Source organism: Lepidochelys olivacea (assembly GCF_965140295.1).
Source record: "Lepidochelys olivacea isolate rLepOli2 genome assembly, chromosome: 17".
In the NCBI taxonomy this organism is placed as follows: domain Eukaryota; kingdom Metazoa; phylum Chordata; order Testudines; family Cheloniidae; genus Lepidochelys; species Lepidochelys olivacea.
The window spans coordinates 9947829-9970292 of record NC_140427.1 but is presented as its reverse complement, the minus strand read 5'-3'; the positions used below and the strand labels follow the sequence as shown (position 1 = coordinate 9970292).

The following is a 22464-nucleotide window of genomic DNA, read 5'->3' as shown; positions in this document are numbered from 1 at the left end:
TTAAAATATAACACAGTTTATTAAAAATCAGTGACCCATTTCCATTCAATGCACTGCAGAAAGTCAGAGGAAAATACTGTATTATTGGTTAATAAGTTTACTCCATCAACTTATTTCCCTTGCAAGACTGACCCTTAAGAGATTTAGAAACCAGAACAAAATGAAAGCTCCTGTGGTCAGAAAGCAGCTTGTTCACAGAATGTCAGCTAAATTATGAACAGTCACCATAATAATTTGACGTCTCTGGTAAAAACAATTACAGTAGTCCAAGGTGCTTTATAAACATTAATGAATGTTCCCTCTGAGGTAGGGAGTGTCTCACCCCGATTTTCACTGATGAGGAAAATGAGGTTCACCAAGGTTAAGTGACTTGTCTGAGGTCACACAGCGAGTCAGTGGCAGATGCTGGGATTAGGGCAAGTCTCTCAGTAAAACCTCCATTTTCCCAATAGAAGGGGTTTGGCATTACATTTGGTTATACAGGAGATTTTTTTTTTTAAACGCAAAAGGATTGTCAGAAAACATGATTCAGTTTTGGATTGTTTGGTCAGAAGCATTCAGGAAAAAAAAAAAAAAAACAACTTACTCTGGTTTCTGGGTGTTTGAAGACCAGAACAAGCATTTTCTAGACCAGCCAGAATACAGCTCTCAGAAATAGCACAGCGTCAGTCACTCCTGGGCCCCACCGGTCCAGATTATTTATTTATTTTTCATCATTTAGTACAAGAGAAAAAGTCAGCGAAATGGAACGTTACCATGGGATAAATGTGTCTCATTCTGAAGCTTAAATGTCAAGGCAAAGGTTAAACATTTAGTTTTGTCTCGGCATTTATCAAGCAGTGGGAGACTGCTACCCTGCAACGCTATCCCAACTGATGTTATCGCCTAATTAAAATGGATATTAAAGTGCTGCTTAATATAAGACATTCGTTTGGAAAGCTCCAAGTCCCCTTCCTTATAGAGAGGAGGAGGGCATTTGCAACTCATTAGGACCCCATTTTAGAGAATGCAGCTTTCCCAGCACAGATGCCACATAAACAGTCCCCTGTCAAAGGGGTCATGTACAGATGTCCATTAATATTTCCCATTCATCTCCTTAGTCTAATTTCATAATTTGAATGCATAAAGTTCACTTAAACACAAGTGTGCAGACGATAGCAGGACTTCAAAAAGACTGCACCAGCTAATGATTGCTTGCTGGTGTAGTTAAAATTCACATGCTGCAAATGAGGCAAAGAGGTTTTTCTTTTCCTCCAAAAGGCTATTTTAGAGTCACAGGCACATCAATAGAACGCAAATGTAGGTGATTATGGTCTTTGTAGGAAGTTATTACAGATCTCTTAACGCGCAGCTGTGAATGCCTCAAATTAAAAAAAAATCTATGCTGTCGGAATGGGGGGGATCATAATATGTGCTATTTAAAAACAGCAGAGAAAATATTCTCAGCAAGAATGGCTGCTTTGTCAACCCTGCAAAGGGTATTTTACTATAAATAAGCAAAGACTGTGCTTAGTACAATGACTATTTCAAAGCTGCATTATCCTTCACAATGGTACTTGTTCTCAATTATATAAATGTCAAAAATGTAACCTAGGATTCAATAACATCTAAGCAATTTACATCCTTTAAGTAAATAAAGGAGGGTTAAAATGATAATACAGAGCACAAGTTACATCAAAACTACTACTATTAAACATAACCAGAATCTAGGTAGTCATACTGTACAATCAACATGTCACGGTTTATGTGCAATAAAAGAGAACATTCAATTAACATTCTGTATTGAAATATGCAGAAATCTTTTTTTAAAAAAATCTTTAGATCATTCAACTCTTTTGGTTAAAGAAAAGTTTCCAATGATTTAATAAGGAAACAATGACACTGCCCATTGCTGCATTTGGATTTAGTGAGACTATGTAAAACTGTCCAACGAGGTAATCACACGGGCCAAGAAATGTTCTAAGCTCTGTATAGATACAGTACGGTCTTACTTAGCAAGTCTAACATTACAGTCATTTCACACTGTGAAGGTCTGTTTATTAGCACAGGGTCCCTACCTTTCTCTACGAATGCTGAGGATCTTCCGATGTTCTCCCACCATTGGTCTATTCCTGGGGCGGGTGCACCACTGCTTGTAACAATGGGACTGCTAGTTTTGAGCAGCCACAGGCATTTTAACTTGTCACCTAACCATGCCCTGAACAGCACTGATTGCTCCCACTAGTTTCCCAGGAAAAAAAAAAAAAAGGAGTAAACCATCCCAAGGGTCCCTGGATTCACAGAACTCATATTTCAGAAGTTATAGTATGGGGAAATTGACATTTTTTTAAAATAACCGGAATTCAGAGATCTCAAAAGCCTTAGTCAAAACAAATCTCAGCAGCTGTATTTCTGCTGGCGTGATGTCAAAACCATCTGGAAAACAAAACATCACAGAAAGCAATAAAAAGCAGGTTATTGGTTTTTATAGTGTTTTAAAGAGGCCTTTCAGCAAAAGGCAGGTGTGGTGGCATGACTGGGGCAACACTCACTGCTGGATGTGAGGAGAACGAAGAGATCACATTCCACATGCAGGAGGCGTGGCCAAACAAAGAGAGAATCTGTAGCAACTAACGCTCTGTAAAGAGGCACACACAATCTTGTTTTTAAAAGACAAAAACACCTAATGGAGGCTGACCCCCTATTCTTTCCAAATATCTGTTCCCTCCAAAATACCCAGCCGGCCCCGTGCACATCACAGCTTCGCGCTGTGAACTGAAAGATTTTGCGGAAAATAATCCCATGGGATTTTGCTTTTAAATTTGCACATGAGCGTAGTGCTGTGAAGAGGGCGCCAGCCTGATGGTCTTGGAGACTGACGTCTCCCATTTCTCTAAAGAACGGGTACAGCATGGGTAGTGGCACAGCACGCTTACCACAGCACTCTCCCCATCTACCTTACACCTGGTATGGAAGGGGAGTTCAGTCTCCATGGTCCTCTCCATCCTTGGCCATTCTGCCAACGAGTCACTTGTTGCCAATTGTGGTGGAGGTGTTATGATGTGGAGTCCTGGCTACTGAGAACTAGACTGAGACCCCTCAATTAATGTCAAATATGTGCCACTAAACAGCCATCAGAGGGTAACAGCTTGTGGTCACAACTAGACTGGGGCAAGGGTTTTCGGTGAATAGAAATGTTGTCAAAAAATGCACAAGGGGAGGGTTCTGAAACTATCAGTGAATTTGGGTCATGAATAGTTCTGGCCAAAAAAAAAACCTTAAAAACACATTTGGAAATATCAAAATATTTTGAAGCGTTGCTTTGAAAGAATCTTCAAAATGTTTTGTTTGACTCAAACAATATAGTTTTTCATTTTGTTGATAAAACACAAAAAAATTCCTTCTTGGTTTGAAATAATTTTTTTTTCCAGATTTTTTTGTTTCAGTCACCAAACAAAGAGGGAAAAAAAAAATCATCATCTGCTCGAATGACAGGTGATCTGGATTTAAGCTGGTGACCTAGATATGAAAGATTTTATCACCAAGATTTTCAAACACGATTAATGACTTTGCATGCCCAGCTTGAGCCTCCTTAAAGAGAACTGATCTTCAGAATGCACCAATCAACCAGCCTCTAAAAATCAAGCTCATTTAAGATGTCTCAAGTTGGGCACCCAAAATAATTAGGCCAATTTTTCAAACGTGACTATATTTTTCCCCAGAGTTTACCAAAGTTTATGCATTTTATCTGCCAATTAATAAATAAAACAATTCTCTAGCTTATTCAGTTTATAGCTTAAATACACCTAGGGAAATAAAATATACTTAACACTGTAACCTGAAAGTGTTATTTTTTTAAACAACACATTCCATGGGCCATTTAATGAATTTTCAAAGCTAAAGCTCCATGGAGTTGAAGTATTCAAAATCTTTTGTCTAACCAGACTGCTGTAGATTGGGATGTTTGTCTGGAGAGAGGGAGAGCACTAAACGTACTGAGTAGTTTGGGTTTTTAAATGGTTTATTACATTGGGAGGCTAGGCCAGTCTAGCATCCGAACCTCATTTCTCTCTCCACAGACTACTCTGAAGGCAATAAAACCCCCACACCTGTGGCAACTTATTCACATATTTTAAAAGGCCTCGAAACAATCCTTATTTTTCCTTTGAGACAGAAAGTCAGCCAGCTTGATCATTACAAAGGGTCAAATCCTGAGAAACTGGAGCTTACTTGCTTGAACTGGAACTTGCCCAGATTTGGCCCCAAAACATCAATTCTAAATCAAGACCTTGTCTACACGTGGGACAAGCCCCAACTCAGCCTTTGGTGACTAGCAACCAGCATAGCTGCACCACTGCTGATGCCTAAGCGTAAGCCGGGGCAGGCTGTAGTTTGTATCTATTAGAAGCAGAGGTCAGTCTCAGTCAGAAGAATTGGTAGAAACCCTGGCATGCCCTTGTCCATGCTTCGCACTCAGAACCAGTCCAGTTACATCAGGATATTCCCGAGCAGTGACTCTCACCCCCATCCCAACACACTAAGTTCAGATTCTCCTATGAATAGAAAAAAGAAATTATTTCTCATGAAAACATTGGAAAATCAAGCTCGGAAAAATCCTACCATCCACCACCGCCGCGCAAGCAACAAGCCAGTCTAGACGGGTGGCAATTAATTCCTGGCTGCTCTACAAATTGCTGCCCTGCATTAAAACAATCCTAGATGCAATAATGAACCAAGGCACACAGCTAATTGCACATTATATAGTCATCTCCTGTGTGCAGTAGGGCTGCCCCTTCCCCTGCAAACAACAACCAAACATTGAGATTGGAGGCCAGTTCTTATTTGAAGCCTAAAGCTGGCTGTCTTGGTTAGTCAGCAAACCCAGATGTTTGAAGTGCCAGCTGGGATCACAAGTTGTCATCAAGGGGGAAGAGATAGGAAAACACTGGGCCTGATTTTCAGAGGTGCTGACCACCTGCAGCTCCCACTGGTTTCAGCTGCAGTTGTGGGTGCTCAGAACTTCAGAAAAATCAATCCCTTAAGTTTTCACCTGGGCTACCAAATAAGTTGGGACCATCATGTTCTCTCACTGGATAGTCACGTTTAAGATCAAAGCTCAAGTCCAAAAACCCCTAAGCCCAAGGAGAGTTGCCACTGTAGTACCAAGAGGTGAGGAGCACACACTTGACACATCTCTCTTTTTTAAAATATATGTTTAAAAAAATCCATTTGAGTCACAGGAGATCTTTTAAAAACAATTATAAAAAAGGTCAGCTGAAGAAACGGTTTAAAATTCAGTATAAAAAGTTTCTCTCCTGGGGCTGTGCAGAGACAGAGCTCCACTCTCTAACAAGGTGTAATGGCCGTTATCCCTCCACTCCCACCTCCTGGCCTCAGAGGGGACTTAGAACAGAAACACATGGACAACCCCAACTGTGCGAGGGTGAGTGAGCTTTCATTGCTCTACACTTTAGTTATTTTCCCTCAATAACCGTTTTTTTCCGAGCTTGAGGAAACATGACACCAAGCAGCGCTTAGGGGCCCTCTTGATCTAGTGACTAATTCTAGAGAGATTCCCTCAATTCCCCAGGATCTATTAACACAGGGTTCTCTCCCCACCCAAAGCCCCAGAGGGTAGAGGTCCCACCATGCCCATAATTTTGCCAGGGCTCTGTTTTCTTGTAAGCTTCCACACCTTTAGGATTTTTTTTTCTTTCTTAATAATCACGTCATTTAATATTTACTCTCTAAACTTCCCCCATTTGGGCTATTTGTTAGCTTGATTCCTGAAAGCTTGGCTTGAAGTGAGACAGGCTAAGCAGTTTCAGCACCAAGGGTGATCTTTGCACAAAAGGGGAAATTCGCCTCCTCTCATGCCATGGGAATCTAACTACTTGCTCCATAAGGAAAGAGTAGCTTGAGCAGCAAGACGTAGCATTTGCTGAACGTGCTACGAATCCCACGGAGCTTCATTTGCAACAGAATTTCAAAACTAAGCAATTCCACGGCACACAGCTCTTATGGTGTCTCTGACAATGGGTTTTCAAACAGAACCATCCTCAAATGGAAAAATACATCGCTTCTCACAAGACGTACAATGCCTGGTGGCCGCAACCTATATCAGAACAAATGAGCTCCACAGGCAGGTTCTTGGGATCCCCTCCCATCTGCAGCACATGAAGAACTGCTCTCTCTATTTACACCGCATGGTGCACAAGTAATATCACAATGACTCTAAAAGCTTCTGGCCTTAAGTGTTGCTTTTGGTTTGCGCGCACAGATGCTTGGCTGCTTCTCTAGGAAGCAGAGAAACCATTTGAGAATCAATCCCCTGCTTCCGGGACTAATTCCGCACATTCCTTAAGCTCTATGAACAAAGCAAACCGTTTCTCCTCTGCCAGCAGGCTAGTGGCCAAGCTGCCGGTCGTCGTAAGTGCTGTATCTCTTCACGTGGATGCGGCGCACTCGGTCGCGTAGTTCAAAGCCCTCATCGTCTTCGCTGTGAGATGCCTGGCTTCGGTTCCGGCTCGTCGCCTCCAGCAGAGAGTTGTCAGGTACGCGTGGAGTTTCATACAGTAAAACGTTTAGGGTTTCCTCGTAGATACGCGCTTCGGGGAACTCAACCTAGGGAAGAGACAGCATGCTTTTTCCTGATGCAGACTGGGTAACAAGGCAGGAACCACTCCACTACTTATTGGTGAAGGAATTTCAAATGCTAATGCATGTGGGGATGGAGGTAAAGACAGTTAAACCGTTCTAAGAGGAAGAGACCTGTGAGATAATCTCATCGCATCCCGCAGGGTATGATTTTACTTTATGTTCTCTAGTGCTTTCACTAGCCGAGGTTTTGATGTCCCAACTCTTGGGCCATCTGCCACTTCTTTTGGGAGACTCCTGCAGAATCTACCACATCTCATTGTCAGGATGTCATTTCTGATACTTGACTGCAAAGTCTGGTCTCATTCTAGTCTCACCTGCATCAGTGTAAACAGGAGTACCTCTGTTGAGGCCAGGGGAATTACTCTAGATTTATCACACTGTAATTAATAATAAAGCAACAAATTTTTCTTCTTAAAACAGTTAATATTCAGCCCAAATTTCCCTTTTGTCTATTTTATCCTACCCTACTTTTATTTATACTGACATGTTCCCCTCTGAACAATTCTCCTCTTTTGACATTTGCATCTTCCAACCTTCTGGAGATGGTTATGCCCCCATCACACATTATCATTTAGTCAAGCCACACATAGGGTCAAATTCTGCTCCCAGTTACACCAGCGTAAGTCTGGAGTAATTCAACTGAAGGTCATTTACACCAGCTTAATTGGGAGAAGAATTAGATCCTTCATTCAAAGGGGGGATTTTTCAAATGCTCTTATGTGACTTAGGAGCACCAAGTCCTCTTGACTTTCAATGGGATTGTTCTCCTAAAGATTACTGAAGTGCTTTTGAAATTCCCTCTCTCAATCTTTCCTCCTTATTTATTCCTTCCACTGACCTAATCATATTTTGCTCTTCTCTGAATTCTGTTCAATCTGTCAGCATTTTTTGGATACTGATATGCCCAGGACAGAATGCAGCTTGCTAGCCAAGTGTTCCCCAAGCAGAGGGTCCCAACCCACCAGTGAATCACAGGAAAGGTCTAAGTGGGTCACGCATGCCCCAGAGGCAGTCCCTCCCTCCCATGCTCTTGCTTCCTCTGGCAGTGGCATAGGGAGCAGGATCTGGACAGCAGTGGCATGGAAGAAGTGGCTGGAGTCAGCGAGCAGACACCTGGCAGCCATCACAGCCTGGCTGAGGCTGCAGGAGGGGCAGAGCTAGGAGAGTGAGAACCAGGGGACTGGAGGGTTGAGAAGGTTGGAGAGAGAGAGAGCGAGCGCGCAAGGATAATGCAGACAAAAGGCAATTGGGTGGGTCACCAGTAAAAAGTCGGGGAACAACTGTGCTAGCCAGTGAGTGGCCCCAGTCATTTGGATTTCATTGATCATCAACGGCACTCAGTCAGCGAGTTGAGACCACCCCTGACCTTACCTTCTCCTTCTGACCTGGTCTGAGTCTCAGAGATCTCACGTGGCTGTGTAAAGCGCTACCAACTTTGTTACTTAACTACAAGATTCAAGGAAGACAATTCCCAGTACCTTGGTTTGTTTCTTTTCTGTGGCATACACTATCGAGGTGCAACAGACCTCAGCGAGCTTCCGCCCCTGTCCGTAGAAAGACCAGCAGCAAATTTCATCCCCTATAACATCCTTAATGAAGAGGACTCGGCCGTTGAAGCGGAGAGAGAGTTTATCGAACAGTTCTATGTTCTTCAGTAAGTTATCATCCGAGTTACTGAAACACAGCAGCAAAGGCAGTAAAAAGGTCTTTGTGGTTTAGCAATTGGCCTGCACCGTAAACTGCACAGGCTTAATATTCCTACCCCACCATGGCTGCAAGCATTAATCTAAACTGGAGGATACAGCTACTGACTCATTGCTATGCACTGGAGAACAGCCAACTTGGAACACAAATAGGATGCTCTGCTCCCCCGAGCAAATGCTCCTTTAGAGGTCAAATGATGTAATTAATATAATGGTAGCAGTTTCCTATGTCATTATAGCAACAATCAAAACCTGCATCCTGACCAACGTCGGAGCTAATCAAATCATATGCTTACTATGGTTCTATTTAGCATGGCAACAGGAAATGACCCCAGAGAGCCAACGCAAGGGTCACAGAACGTGTCCAAGGTCAGTAGAACGGTCATTTTACAGAGTCCTCCTTGTACCTAGGATGATACAGGGCACAATTTTCAAAAGCATCCAAGTGATGTAACTGCCCTTGAGAACTTTACCCACAGTATCACTTCAATATATTTGAGTTTAATAAAGATGTTGAGTGACCTTGAGCCTATCTTGGTAACGATGTAATGTAATTCACATCGTAAGACGTGTAAACAACACGGTCAAGCTGATGCTAAAACCCACTTTGACCAACTCTAAAAGACAGGTCCCTACTACTTTGGCATTAACTTTGGCCCAATTCAACCAAACATATGTAACCCACTCGGAACGGTGCTCTGTACCCCTCACGTGTGGCTTGGCCACACAGAGGTTGATGAGCCTGCAGCAGCCGTGGCTAACAGACCTGGTCGTTTAGCTCAGGCAGCAAAGGCTCATTCTTCTGGGTCCAGAGCCCCAGATTCAATCCAGATGCTGGTGTCCCACCCCGTGGTGCTCCACTTCTACACTACAAACCTATATTGGTACAACTATGTCGCTCAGAGGTGTGAAATATCCACACCCCTGAGCGACGGAGCTATACTGATTTAACCTCCCGTCACCATAGCTACCGCCGCTCGGGGAGCTGGATTAACTACGCCTATGGAGAAACTGTCCCGTCAGCATAGTAACATCTTCACTAGAGCACTACAGTGGTGCAATTGCAGCACTGTACATGAAGATAAGCCCTAGTAGCCCTGCTGAGGCCAGTGGGACTAGTTGTGAAGCAAGGCACGCCCCATGAGAAGGGTGGCAGAAGTAGGCTCTAAGGCAGGGAGTATTCGCTTTAGAGGCCTGAGAACCATTGGCGATCAAATTGAGGACAGGTTGAGGAACTTTTAGAGCAGGCCAAAGTCTTCCGCTCCCTGGGGCGTGAGACCGATTGGCCCCGAATCCTAGAAGTGTTGAAGTTCAGCGTTTAGTATTGGTGGGACGATTTGGTCTGGCATTCGGCTAATGGCGTTCAGACGTACTGTGGCAAACCCAAGCCACTGCGTCATCCTGGGCCAAACTAGCTTGGGCAAACTTCAGAGGCCTCCAAACGTGGAAGGGGAGGGAGAGATAGCCAGGCAAGAAAAAGAGCTGTAGACGCAACATAGTAAAATGGACAACCCTTAAAACCCTAGGGAAAAAAAAAAAATCACACTTTGTGCTTATGCAGCACCTTGGAGATTCTTCTGTAGGTATTTTTCATGATGATGGGTAATGGTCACCATTTTACAGGTGGGGAACTAGAGGCTTTAAGTGTTTTGCCAAGGTAACAGAGCAGGTGGCAGGGCTGGGAAAAGAACGCAGGAGTCCTGGCTCCCAAAACATTCTGTCACATCGTCTCCTTACTGACACAATAAGTGAGCAAGCTGTCTTCACTGACGAGGATAGGGAAGAGTTGGCGGGGCGGGGGAGAATATTCTTTACCCTGGTAAGAGAGAGTGTCTATAAAGAGATGCCTCATACAGCTGTCATCAAGGCATAATAACTGAGCCACAATGTCCCTGCGTACGGCTCCAGTCGCTCTTATTAGGGCCTCTCCGACTTCAGACCCCTCCTGACGAATATGCTATTTTGTCTTTAGTGCAGCCTCATTGCTGGATAATAAAGGGAAGCACGGCCAGGAGTACCGTGGAAAACACCGCCCCCCCCCCCCCAGCTGGATGATGAATGTGCTGCCTTCTAGCATTCTCTAGTGGCCACCTGGAGTTACACGTTTGTTAGAATCAGTCTCTCTGGCAGACAAACAGCACATGTCTCTAGAGACCCAAGGAGGTTGACAAAACCACCATGATGGTGTTTCAGAATGAAAGGCAAATGGCTAGGGTTCTGTAAGCCCTGCCTTAGGGCTGGCTGTGTTGCTTCAAGCTCCTGATCTGGGAAAACCAGGAGCCACTTTGGCAGTGGTGTCACCAGAGTGACACCACAGAACCCGAACAACACTCTGTTTCTTTCCTCAGTGTCACACAAGGAGAGCAACTATCCTTATTGCTAGAGCCTTACAGGGGCAGTTCCTGCTCTGATGTGTTTCACATCTCTGCCTTTTACATCTCCTTTACAACGATGTAATTAATTGATTTCAAAGGGGGGGGGGCTGGAATAACTAGGGGTGCTGTAGGTCTGGACCAAGGTGGCTTAGCAGGGCTGCATGGGAGCTCAGGAATGGAACTGCAGAGGGAGATACAGGTCACAACTGCATTAGCATGTGGGTGGAAGTTTACCCTGCATTGCCTTACTCTGCCTGGCTTCAGCCAGTGTTATTAGCAGTCACGCTTCTCTGAGCGCTTTGAGAGACAGCCACCTCCACTACCCACACACTGAGCTCTAACAGGCTGCATTCCCCCTGCAACCCAAGGAGCCTGATCATCCTCTGTCAATCAAGAGTAACTGCACTCAGGTGCACAAAGAAACACTCCTGGAAGAGGAGAATCAGGCCCTTGCACACCCAGCCCTGGTAGCCTACGAGGAACGTTTGCTGTCCGCGTGGAACACTCAAGACATACCTGGTGTAGGAATATTTGTTGTTGCTCCTGTTATAAAGCAGCTTGACAACAGGCTGTTAGGAGAGAAAAGAACAAAGGCAGGGCAGGTGAGTTTTGTACTATAAACAGCTTGGCAGAAATAGAGTGAGTGGTGACGGAAAAGCAGTTACTTTCATGGAGGATTCAATGAGCCTTTCTTCTTCCTTTGGTGACGTGATGATGGGGATGTTACAGACGGGCTCGTATGAGTCTTTCTTGTCCTGGTTCAAATAAAGTAAGAGGTATAACTAACTTGTGGGCACCTCCAGCCATGTTCCCAAGCCCTCCAATGCAGAGAAAGAGCACAAAGTTGCTATAGTAACCCCACCATATTACCTTGAGCTGCAACTCAGAAATACAGCGAGATGTTTCTTAGCTCCGAAAGGCAGTGATAATTGAAACTTTCAGATGCAAATGGATGTCATTCCTACAGTCTCCAAGCCTGCTGTGGGTTAAAGGGGCAGGGGAAAATGCTTGGGCCAGTTTTATCAACTGCCCACTGTAGCTCAGTCATCACGAATCACACATTTGTTGGAGAGAAATGTACCTCACTGAAATGGACTCAAACGCTTTGTCGTACAAGCGACAAGCTATCGCTTGTAGCAGACGCTAACTCCAGCTTCCTTATGCAGTGAACTAGAGCGCCAACTACCGGCTTCTTGAGTAGAAAATATATCCAAACAAATCAAAATCAATTGTCTATCTACTTACATGGCCCCCGTATCTGAGAATCTCACAATCTTTAATACTCTCAACATCCCGAGGAGGCAGGGAAATGTTACTATTTCCAGTTTACAGAACGAAGGCCCAGAGAAGCTGTGACTTGTCCAAGGTCTCACAGGGGGTTTGTGGCACAGCAAGGACTTGAACTCGGGTCTTGCAAGTTGTAGGCTGTAACCACTGAACCATCCTGCCTCTATTTAGGCTACGATAGCACTTTATTCCCAAAGTGCTTCACAAACCACGTACACACTCAGAACTGCTAAACTTCCGCCCCCTCTAGGGTGGAAGCCAGAAGCACAATAGTGGGATTAGCTGGGGATATTTTGGCCAAGTCATCGCTCCAAATCCCTTCTCTACCACGAATCATCACAGGACACTTACTGTCAAGGAAGAGCAGAGAACAACATGGTTTTAAGCTCTTATCCAAAAGAGAGAGAGAGAGAGCAAGAGGTATGTCTCTCAGTTTATCTGCCTTGGAAAGAGACCCAGATGGGGATCAAAACTGACTTTAGACATTTCAGACTTCATATCAGACTGTACCTCATTACACCAGTACCTCATTTAAACACAAGCACTTTCAAAGCATGTACAACAGAAGGTAGGTCCCTGATAATTTTTAGAAGTGGAAAAACCTCAGGCTGCTGCCATGTCTTACCTGGAGAGCTGCCTGGCACATGTCTACTAAGCCCTGAATTAGGTAATATTTCGCTTCTGCCATCAGCTCTTTGATCTCCTGCCTGTTTTTTGGAAGCGCGATAGTGTTGTCTCGGAGGTAATTTAAAATCACACCAAAGTGTTTCCCACAACGGTCTATAAGGATCCACCCTGAAAGACAAACACCACGACATTTGAGTGCAGCACCGTACCACGGGAGGCAAGCAGCAGCTCAGCAAGGAGGCAAAACATGGAATCTCAGTGCAACAGCTCTCAGGCCTCATCTGTGGATAATTCATCTTCCTAGTGCCTCTTGCAACAGAGCTTGCCCAAATTCCCAAGGTAGTCAGTGGGAGTCTTTGTTGACTTCAGGGGAGCTAGATCTGGCCCTCAGAAGAGAAACTGACGGAGGAATTGCTCTTCTCAATGGCCCAACCACCAACCTCCCAAAAGGAAAAAGTTTCCACGCAGATTCCAAAGCCCAATAAGACCGAGATGAAAGAATCTGAAAACACTCAGGCTTTTACTAACAGGGGTAAAAACACCCCATTAGAATCCTAGTGCATTGTTTTCTCCACTGATCAATCCACACACACTCATCCCAGAACTGTTTTCTGTGACTTGCCTTGTCTATATTAGATTCCAATCAATTGGGGACTTGGATCCATTTAAATATTATTGGAAGGTACCAATTGGCACTATTACAGTAGTTCTGTTTAACTGACCGTTTAGGCAGTTAGATCTATAAAAATGATTATTGTTAAATGTGGGGGAATTTTTTAAAGAAGCTCAGCATGATACCAGAGAAGTTGGTTCTTACTGCCTTCATGTCTAAGGCATTTCTGTTGCCTACAGGTTGTGTGGGCAAACAATAACCTTGCATGGTGCCAGAATAGTACAACCATGTGAAACGCAGTGAACACTGGAACCCAATCTCCAAAATAATAGGCATGAGAGTGAATTTGGGGTGGGAAGGCTTTTCAGGAGTCCTATTTGATTTTTTTTTTAAGTTGTTGGAATGGATTTTGTGGTTTTTATCTCTTGCGCCTAGAGAACATGATAAACTCAAACACAAATAAATATCAAGATCTAGGTGTTCAGCAATAAGAGAGATCTATTGGACTGTTGTAGTAACAGATATTTTAAAGCAATTAAATATTCTTCAAGTGTTTACAACAAATATGCATAATCCAATAAGAAAAGCTAAGTGAAAATACATGACTCTTCCCTTAACCCTCTACAAGGGAAGGGTAGACCCCTGCCAACGTACATTGCCATGCAGAGAAGCAGATGCAGTATTGCCAGGCAGCTTAGTACTAAGAAAGTATTAAAAAAACTAGAGGAGACTTGCCAAAAGCGTTTGCAAATTCTAAAGGGATTTGAGTCTAAGTTCTGCACACCACCTGCTGGCATTTGGCAGAGGTTTCACCAGTCCTCTTTCCCAGTTCTTGAGAGAGAAATCAGATCAGCATTCCACGGATGCCAAGATATAGAACAGGCCAGTGAAACCAATGAGGAAAAAGCCATTCTGGTCTAACACACTAAAGATATGCTATCACACCGATTTAGTTAAACTGAATATTTGACAGGCAAGCTACACCGATATATGCCAGCTTCATACCAAAGTACAATATCCATACACAAAGCTGAACTGAGTTAGTTTAAACCTGGTGCAACATCGCCCCTTAGGTTAACCAGTGCCACTTTTATGAGTAGATGAGCCATATGAAATATCAAGAGGTTAAGCGACTTGCCCAAATTTGCACAATAAATACATGGCACAGCAAGGGCTAGAATCCAGATCCCCATGTTCCCAAGCCCACACTCCTGACATCCAAGAACATTCTTCCTTGGGATGAGCAAATAGATTTTTTCCTGCTTTTGCTTATATTTGTATCGAGCGAATGTATCTAGAGGGCTTCAATCAGGGATGGTCTCTCTCAACATAACTCCACAGCTCTATTGAGCCCACATTTTTTCTGCTCTTAAATGTGTAGTTTGGCCTAGCCCATTGCTAGGCGGCGTGTGAAAGCATTCATGGCCACTGCTCATATGGATGCTCTTCCTTGCTCTCCTATTTAATTAAAGCTGCCGAGTTAAGCTTGTTTAGACTGTAAACTTATAGGGGCATCGACTATCTTTTTTATTATCCATGTGCACAGTACAATGTGGCCCTGACCTGACTGTGGCCTTTAAATGCTACCTCAATTTAAATTTAATATCGTAATGAACAAGCAGCACATGCCACGGAGACCCAAAAAGCAGCACCGGGGTTTGGCAACACGAGTCGGTGCTTCAAACAATAAAAAGCGCTGCCACTTGTCTGCCCCCTTCCCACGTTTCAATTGATGCCTCTACACAAGATCCTACGAGTGCCAACCCACACGCATCTGTTCAGTCCTGACAGCAGCGTAGGCCATCCACATACCAGCTGCAACAGGAGTGGAGCAAATGATGGGGAGGGATAGCTCGGTGGTTTGAGCATTGGCCTGCTAAACCCAGGGTTGTGAGTTCAATCTTTGAGGGGGCCATTTCGGGGTTGGGGGCAAAAATTGGGGATTGGCCCTGCTTTGAGCAGGGGGTTGGACTAGATGACCTTCTGAGGTCCCTTCCAACCCTGATATTCTAGGATTCCTTGCTCCAACTAATGTTGGTAAAGAAGGGGAAAGTTTACTCCCCTTGGTGCCTTTGACAAGAAATCTCCACCTAAATCCCATGCATTGACAGAGTCCTAGTCTCAGACACGCATGTGGCTCCTGTCGGCACTCCCTTACCTTCCTTGTCAGTCAGCACTTCCATCCTGCCACTGAACATGGCCTTCAGCATGGTGTCATGCCGGGTCAGCACCTGCACTGTGGTGTAGTACAAGGAGCCCCCAACGTTGAGCCGCACGTACTTGTTGCCCAGGCTACCCTCTTTGAAGCTGCAGGTTTTGGGCTTGGCTCCTGAAGACCGGCAGATGGTGGTGAGGCACGTGTCCCCAGACATCTCCTTCTGCAAGTAGATGACGACTCTGCAGAGGGTTGGCTTGATGGATTCCGCCGTGGTTGGGAGGGTCAAGAATTGCCGGATGGAGAGGGCAGGGTAGGAATAGTCATAAATTGCTCAATCCCTGGGTGGGGTTAGAAACAAGGGGAAGAGGATGAGATCAAGGAGAAGGCCTAGAATTACCGTCTGCAATGAAAACATGCAGCCTGCATCATAGAAGGGAGGGACTGTAAGAGGATACAGTCTTTCACCCTGGGGTTCCCACGTCAAAGCTAGCCTAGGTGGATTGTTACCAACACCTAGCAGCTGGATAGCTTCCGCAACGGAGTTCTGAGGGAATCTTCTTCAGTTTTTATTAGACAAGCTCTATGGTTTCTGACCGCACTCACTGTTGGTCTGGCACTGTTACTGTTCTCACTGAAGACAATAACTTCCATTGACTTCAACGGGAGCAGAGCTAGAGCACTTTTAAAAATCCCACCTAAGATGGTTATCCCTGTCCTCCTTTTCCCCCCTTTCTTTTAAAAAGACAGAACTTGGATTTTATTTTAGTAGCCAGCCAGGAACATTGCTGGTCTTAATGTATGTTTATAAACCACTTTGATAAGAAAGGCAAGGTATTATCAGCAGGCATCACTGAAAGGCTGAATGAAAGACTGAAATAGGGCAACTATAGAAGAATTCTCTGAGTTTCAACATTAAGGTTTGAGTGCATACCTAATTACAAATGTGTCGGGAAATGAGCCATTTCCTCACAACAAAATCATGAGAAAATAATCAGGCCATTGGCATTCGGTAAGTGTCTAATGAAAGAGCCTCCACCAAAAAAATCTGGTTTTGATTTTCATTTCAATAAGAGACAAAACTCTGCAGCTTATTTCAAATGATCGATTGAAAATAATGGCACTTCCACCAGATTTGGCCAAACGAAGCTTTTCTGGACTTTGCAAAGTTTAGCCATCAGCCAAACCTGAACCCACTGTGAAACACTGCAGTCTGAATGAATCTGTGCAGCGGCCGGAACTCTGCTCTCTCTCTCAGCTTCCCAGAAGGATATTACACTTCTTGCTCAGAGCGCATCCTACACAATAGGAGGGTTTCCTGCACTTCCCCTAGCTGAAACGACAGCTTGCAGATCTTTTCTTTTAATTGGAAATCGGTACAGCAGCTGTGGCAGTCTGAGTTTTCAATTATTACAGTTAAACCCTGTAATCACCATTTGGGTCACTCCATTTCTCCATCCATACTCCATTTCTTGGTACATCCTTCCAGTCATAGTTGTTCCTGCTGTAGGTAGGGTAGCTGATGCTGTATTAGAGTTCTAATATGGAGAAAGCTGTTTGGGATCTGTTTGCTGGAACATCCCATACTGATGAGTGCAGATGAGAAACTAAGTTAACCTGTCACGAATCCAGTCTGAGCCCCACCCTTGCCTCTGCTCTCCTCTCTCATCCCTACACAAGGTAAACAAGAAATGGAACCAAAAGAATAAGAGCAAAGATGGACCAAATCTAACATGTCAGATCCCAAATCCTCTAACTGGAAAAATCTGGATCTAGATTTCATGGGCACTGCACTGCATTCTGCTGAACTCAGGAGAAATTTCACTGTGCTACCAGTGCTGAAATCTTTTTTCCTTCCCTCCCACTATGCCATAGTCTACTTATCTGTCCATTCCAGATTGCAAGCTTCTCCTTGTCATCTCACTTCTCCGTACCATCAGTGGCCTTGTACAAATAACCTGCTATCCACCATACAGACAGCATGAAAGAGCTAACCATCCATCTGGTATAGAAAAACCTCTTGATAGCTACACACGGCATCTTAATTGTAAGAGATTTGAAGAACTCCTGACTTTACAGGCATAGAAGAATGCTCTTATAGCATCATTTCCCATTTTGACTGTTGTATCTGAGTAATCACGACAGGTGGGCTCTCTTAAGCCACAGTGAATAGGAAGCAAACTCTGCAACCCACAAGGACACAGCAAATTCCACAAAGCATTTATTAGGCCAAGACAGGTCAGTCAAGTTATAACTGGCTCGAATGGCACTCCTATGAGCTATCAACATTTTTAACCTTGAGCTGAACAGCCCTAGAAAACAAAGCATACATTCTTTTCTACCTCTGAACACAATGAAGTTGCTTCCTAGCTGATCACATTAACACCAAGCATCCCAGAGACCAGTATGAATCACAGGCAATCACACATCTCAATTGTTGATCTACAGGCGATTAATCACTATAAGCTGTGATCAGCAAGACCTGTTTGTGTGAGTACTGTCACATGACAAGATCACTGAACAAAATAATACCTTTCATTTGTCCAGGACTTTTTATCAAGGTCACTTAATAAGTCTGTCATAGGAATGGAATGGGAATAAAGCACAGGTCTCATATCTTATTTCAGGTTTCAGAGTAGCAGCCGTGTTAGTCTGTATTCGCAAAAAGAAAAGGAGGACTTGTGGCACCCTAGAGACTAGCAAATTTATTTGAGCATAAACTTTTGTGAGCACGAAAGCTTATGCTCAAATAAATTGGTTAGTCTCTAAGGTGCCACAAGTACTCCTTTTATTTTTATCTTATTTCAGGTACCCCGACCTGTGCTTTTGCTACTATATAATCCATCCTCCATTATTTCGGTGCTTTGTGTTTCTTATCTTGGGGGGGGAAAATCAATTACGTCAGTTTTATTTTTGTTTATAGGCATATTCACTTGTAGGTTTAAGTGGGAAATATACTGATTTAAAATCAACTGGCTTCATTTGGATTTTTTTTAAACAATTAAAGTAGTCCTAGGTTTTTACATAAAGTATGTTTTTACAAAATTTAATTTTCAAGCCCAGTTAATGTAGTTTTAAATAAAAATGCTTTTAAAGACCTTCAGACTGAGTGATAATAAAGGTTTTGTAAAGGACAGAATTAAAGGGTCTGATCCTGCAATGAATGGCAGATCTCCACACTCCATCAGAGTCCCATGAACCCTACATGGGTCTTCCTGACTGAACCTCATTGCAGAATCAGGGTCTTAGCGTTGTCATTTTTCCAACGAAGCAGAGACTAGAGTAAAATGGGGAAATTCTTTTTGCCAACTAGCCAAGCCACATAAGAGCAAACACCATTGATTTAACATGTTAATAAAGACATAGGCTAGGAAACTTCACCCACACTCAGCAAGGAAACCCTCAATTACTGTCTTTACTGTAAGAGGGAAAGTTTGTTATTCTGTCCTTCTTTCCTGCCTTGTGAGGGAGGAGAGAGAGTCAAAAGTGTACACACCGTAATACAACATTTCATAGCTCACATCACAAAATTGTCCCAGCTGAGAACTATTATAAACAGCTCAAGAGAAGCATTCAAACAGCATCATTTGCAAACTAAGCACTATAGAGGACACTCCCCATCTCTTGGTCCAGCCCAGTAGGGAGCTGGAAGATAGAGACAAACTGGTGTATTAGTTTTCACTTGTTTTACAATAGCACCTAGAGGCACTAGCTGACATCAGGGCTCCTTTGTGATAGGCCCTATACAAACACAGAACAAGAGACAGTACCTCCATCAAAGAGTTTACAGTCTATCTAAATAGACGACAAACACCGCCACCACACTCTTACATAGCGCCTTTCATCAGACCTCAAAGCGCTTTACGAAGGAGGGTGAGATAATATCTTTAACTGGACCAATTTCTGCTGGTGGAAGAGACAAGCTTTCAAGTGGGAATGGAGATCAGTATTATTATCTCCATTTTACACATGGGAAAAACTACCCACAAGGAAGACAAGTAACTTGCCCAAGGTCAGTGGCAGAACTAGGAACTGAAACCAGATCTCCTATTCATATTAAGAATTGATTTGTAGGAAAGAATACTTATTGGCAGACAGCATGGCCTAGCCAATAGAGCACTGGACTGGAACTCAGGAGACTGGCCTTTAATTCCTGGCTCTACCATGGACCTATTGGCTGACCTTATGCAAGTCATTTTCTCCTCTGTGCCTCAGTTTCCCCATCTGTAAAGTGTGGATAATGCTACTGACCTCCTTTGTAAAGCACGTCGAGATCTCTGGATGAAACGCACTGTATAAGCGCTAGGTAGCGCTACTAGTAGTAGTTTGACCAGACAATGAAATCAGTCCATCATGGGAGGGAGTTCTACTGGGTACCGTGGACAATATTTAAGGGTATGTTTCAGCAGCTTCTTTACTGCATATTTGTAGGGTGGCAAAAGAGAGACCTTTCCTCAGGTTCGGCTAGATTGCAGAGAAAATCACGACTGAACAATCAGGAATTTATTTGCAAGGTAAGAGGCGTGGGGGGAGAGTGAAAAGGGAATCTAAGAATTCCCTGCTCTAAATAAAAAGAGAGCACTTTCCATCTTCAGGCTATCCTCAGAACCCCCATGAGAAGGACCCGCCACAGGGGGCCTGCTTTACAGAGGAATAAAATATTTCTGGTTATGGGTGCCTCTGTGCTTTTACATTTACAAATACTAGGTCACCCTCACTATACCCCTTGGTGAACTCTAAGAATTCTTAGCCCCGCTTTACAGGTGGAGAGAAATATGGCCCCAGCCCCGATGAGCTAACTGTTGGGTAGGACACATCACCTGAAAACACTGTAAAACTCTTTGGGGAAGGGACCATCTTTTTTGTTCCAGGTGTTCACCGCTTAGCGCCACAGGGCTCTGGTCCAGGAGTGGGACTCCTAGCCACTACTGCAATACAGCTAATGAATGACGACGACAAACAATGAGGAGAAGAGGGGAGAAGAGTTGCCAACTCTCATGAAGTTACCGTAAGTCTCACTATACTTCGCATTTTGTGAAGCGCTCTGAGACCAAAAGTGCTATTGATGAAAAGTGCTGGATAAGAGACAGGTATTGTTATTATTAAAGCCCCAGCTCCGGGAACGAAACCAATCTCGGCCCATCCAACCCCCCCGTCCCTTTTTCCTTTCATTACAAGGAGAAGGCTGAAACTGGAAACCCAAAGGCTCCAAAACGGGAAAGCAAATAAAAATAACCCAACGCTTGCTATTAAGTCCCATTATTTTTTGGCCAGTCTCATGAATCCTTTTGGCCAGGCCAATGATATTGGCGTGTGCGTGGGTCTGGCAATATTGGATGGATGCTTCAGTTAGTTACATATACTCCTTGAGGGTACGTACCTAGGAGATTGGTTGGTGCATGCTTCCTCACCTCCCCAGGTAGTTACCCAGCTCCTCGGCTCCTGCCCCCCCCCAGCCCCCTGGTAGTTACCCAGCCCCTCGGCTCCCGCCCCCCCCAGCCCCCTGGTAGTTACCCAGCCCCTCGGCTCCCGCCCCACACCCCCCCCAGCCCCCTGGTAGTTACCCGGCTCCCGCCCCACACCCCCCCCAGCCCCCTGGTAGTTACCCGGCTCCCGCCCCACACCCCCCCCCAGCCCCCTGGTAGTTACCCGGCTCCCGCCCCACACACCCCCCCAGCACCCTGGTAGTTACCCGGCTCCCGCCCCACACCCCCCCCAGCCCCCTGGTAGTTACCCGGCTCCCGCCCCGCCCCCCCCAGCCCCCTAGTAGTTACCCGGCTCCTGCCCCGCCCCCCCCAGCCCCCTGGTAGTTACCCGGCTCCTCAGCTCCTGCCCCGCCCCGCCCCAGCCCCCTGGTAGTTACCCGGCTCCTCGGCTCCCGCCCCGCCCCCCCCCCCAGCCCCCTGGTAGTTACCCGGCTCCTCGGCTCCCGCCCCGCCCCCCCCCCAGCCCCCTGGTAGTTACCCGGCTCCTCGGCTCCCGCCCCGCCCCCCCCCAACCCCCTGGTAGTTACCCGGCTCCTCGGCTCCCGCCCCGCCCCCCCCCCAACCCCCTGGTAGTTACCCGGCTCCTCGGCTCCCGCCCCGCCCCCCCCCCCAGCCCCCTGGTAGTTACCCGGCTCCTCGGCTCCCGCCCCGCCCCCCCCCCAGCCCCCTGGTAGTTACCCGGCTCCTCGGCTCCCGCCCCGCCCCCCCCCCAGCCCCCTGGTAGTTACCCGGCTCCTCGGCTCCCGCCCCGCCCCCCCCCAGCCCCCTGGTAGTTACCCGGCTCCTCGGCTCCCGCCCCGCCCCCCCCCAGCCCCCTGGTAGTTACCCGGCTCCTCGGCTCCCGCCCCGCCCCCAGCCCCCTGGTAGTTACCCGGCTCCTCGGCTCCTGCCCCGCCCCCCCCAGCCCCCTGGTAGTTACCCGGCTCCTCGGCTCCTGCCCCGCCCCCCCCAGCCCCCTGGTAGTTACCCAGCTCCTTGCCCCCCTCATACCCCCTCGCCCCCCAGGTATTTACCCAGCTCCTCGCCCCCCTCACCCCTCCGGGTATTTACCCAGCTCAGCAGCTCCCCCCACCCCGGATATTTGGCCGGCTCCCCGGCCGGCCCCGAGCTGTAGGTACCCGTCTCCTTGGCTCCCCGCCCGGGTAGTTACCTGGCTCATCGGCTCCCCCCCCCCGCCCTGCCCCGCGGGGTGCTTCCCCGGCTCCCCCCCCCACCCGGTCTGCTTCCCCGGCTCCGCTCCCCCCCCGCGGCTCCCCCCCGGGTCCGCCCCCCCGCGGCTGCTTACCTGGCCTTGGGGCCGTCGCGCTCCGCGGGCTGCCAGCGACGCTGCCTCACAGACCCCGCTCCAGGGGGTCCCGGGCCCGAATCTCAGCCCTGCTCAGGGCACAGCCTCCAACCGCGGCGCCCCCTGCCTGCGCTGGGCCGAGCTCCTCCCGCCGCCACAGCCGGGACCCGCGGCCCGGGACCGCTCCCTGTGACTGGGACAACGGGCTCCAGCATGCCCCGGGGCCGCCCGCCCGGAAAGACTACAGCCCCCAGCATGCCCCGGGGCCGCCCGCCCGGAAAGACTACAGCCCCC

The 22464-nt window shown here is 46.3% G+C and overlaps 1 protein-coding gene across 1 annotated transcript; it reads right to left on the bottom strand.

The window, feature by feature from the left end:
- On the bottom strand, nt 1-22393 carry TNFAIP1 (TNF alpha induced protein 1). Its single transcript, XM_084650927.1, has 7 exons — nt 22171-22393; nt 15403-15740; nt 12630-12799; nt 11383-11472; nt 11234-11286; nt 8118-8313; nt 1-6603 (listed from the first exon to the last, which is right to left on the bottom strand). Exons 2-7 carry the CDS (start codon nt 15614-15616, stop codon nt 6385-6387), a joined length of 942 nt encoding a protein of 313 aa, XP_084507053.1. The 5' UTR covers nt 15617-15740; nt 22171-22393; the 3' UTR covers nt 1-6384.
- Between the last annotated feature and the right edge of the window lie 71 nt (nt 22394-22464).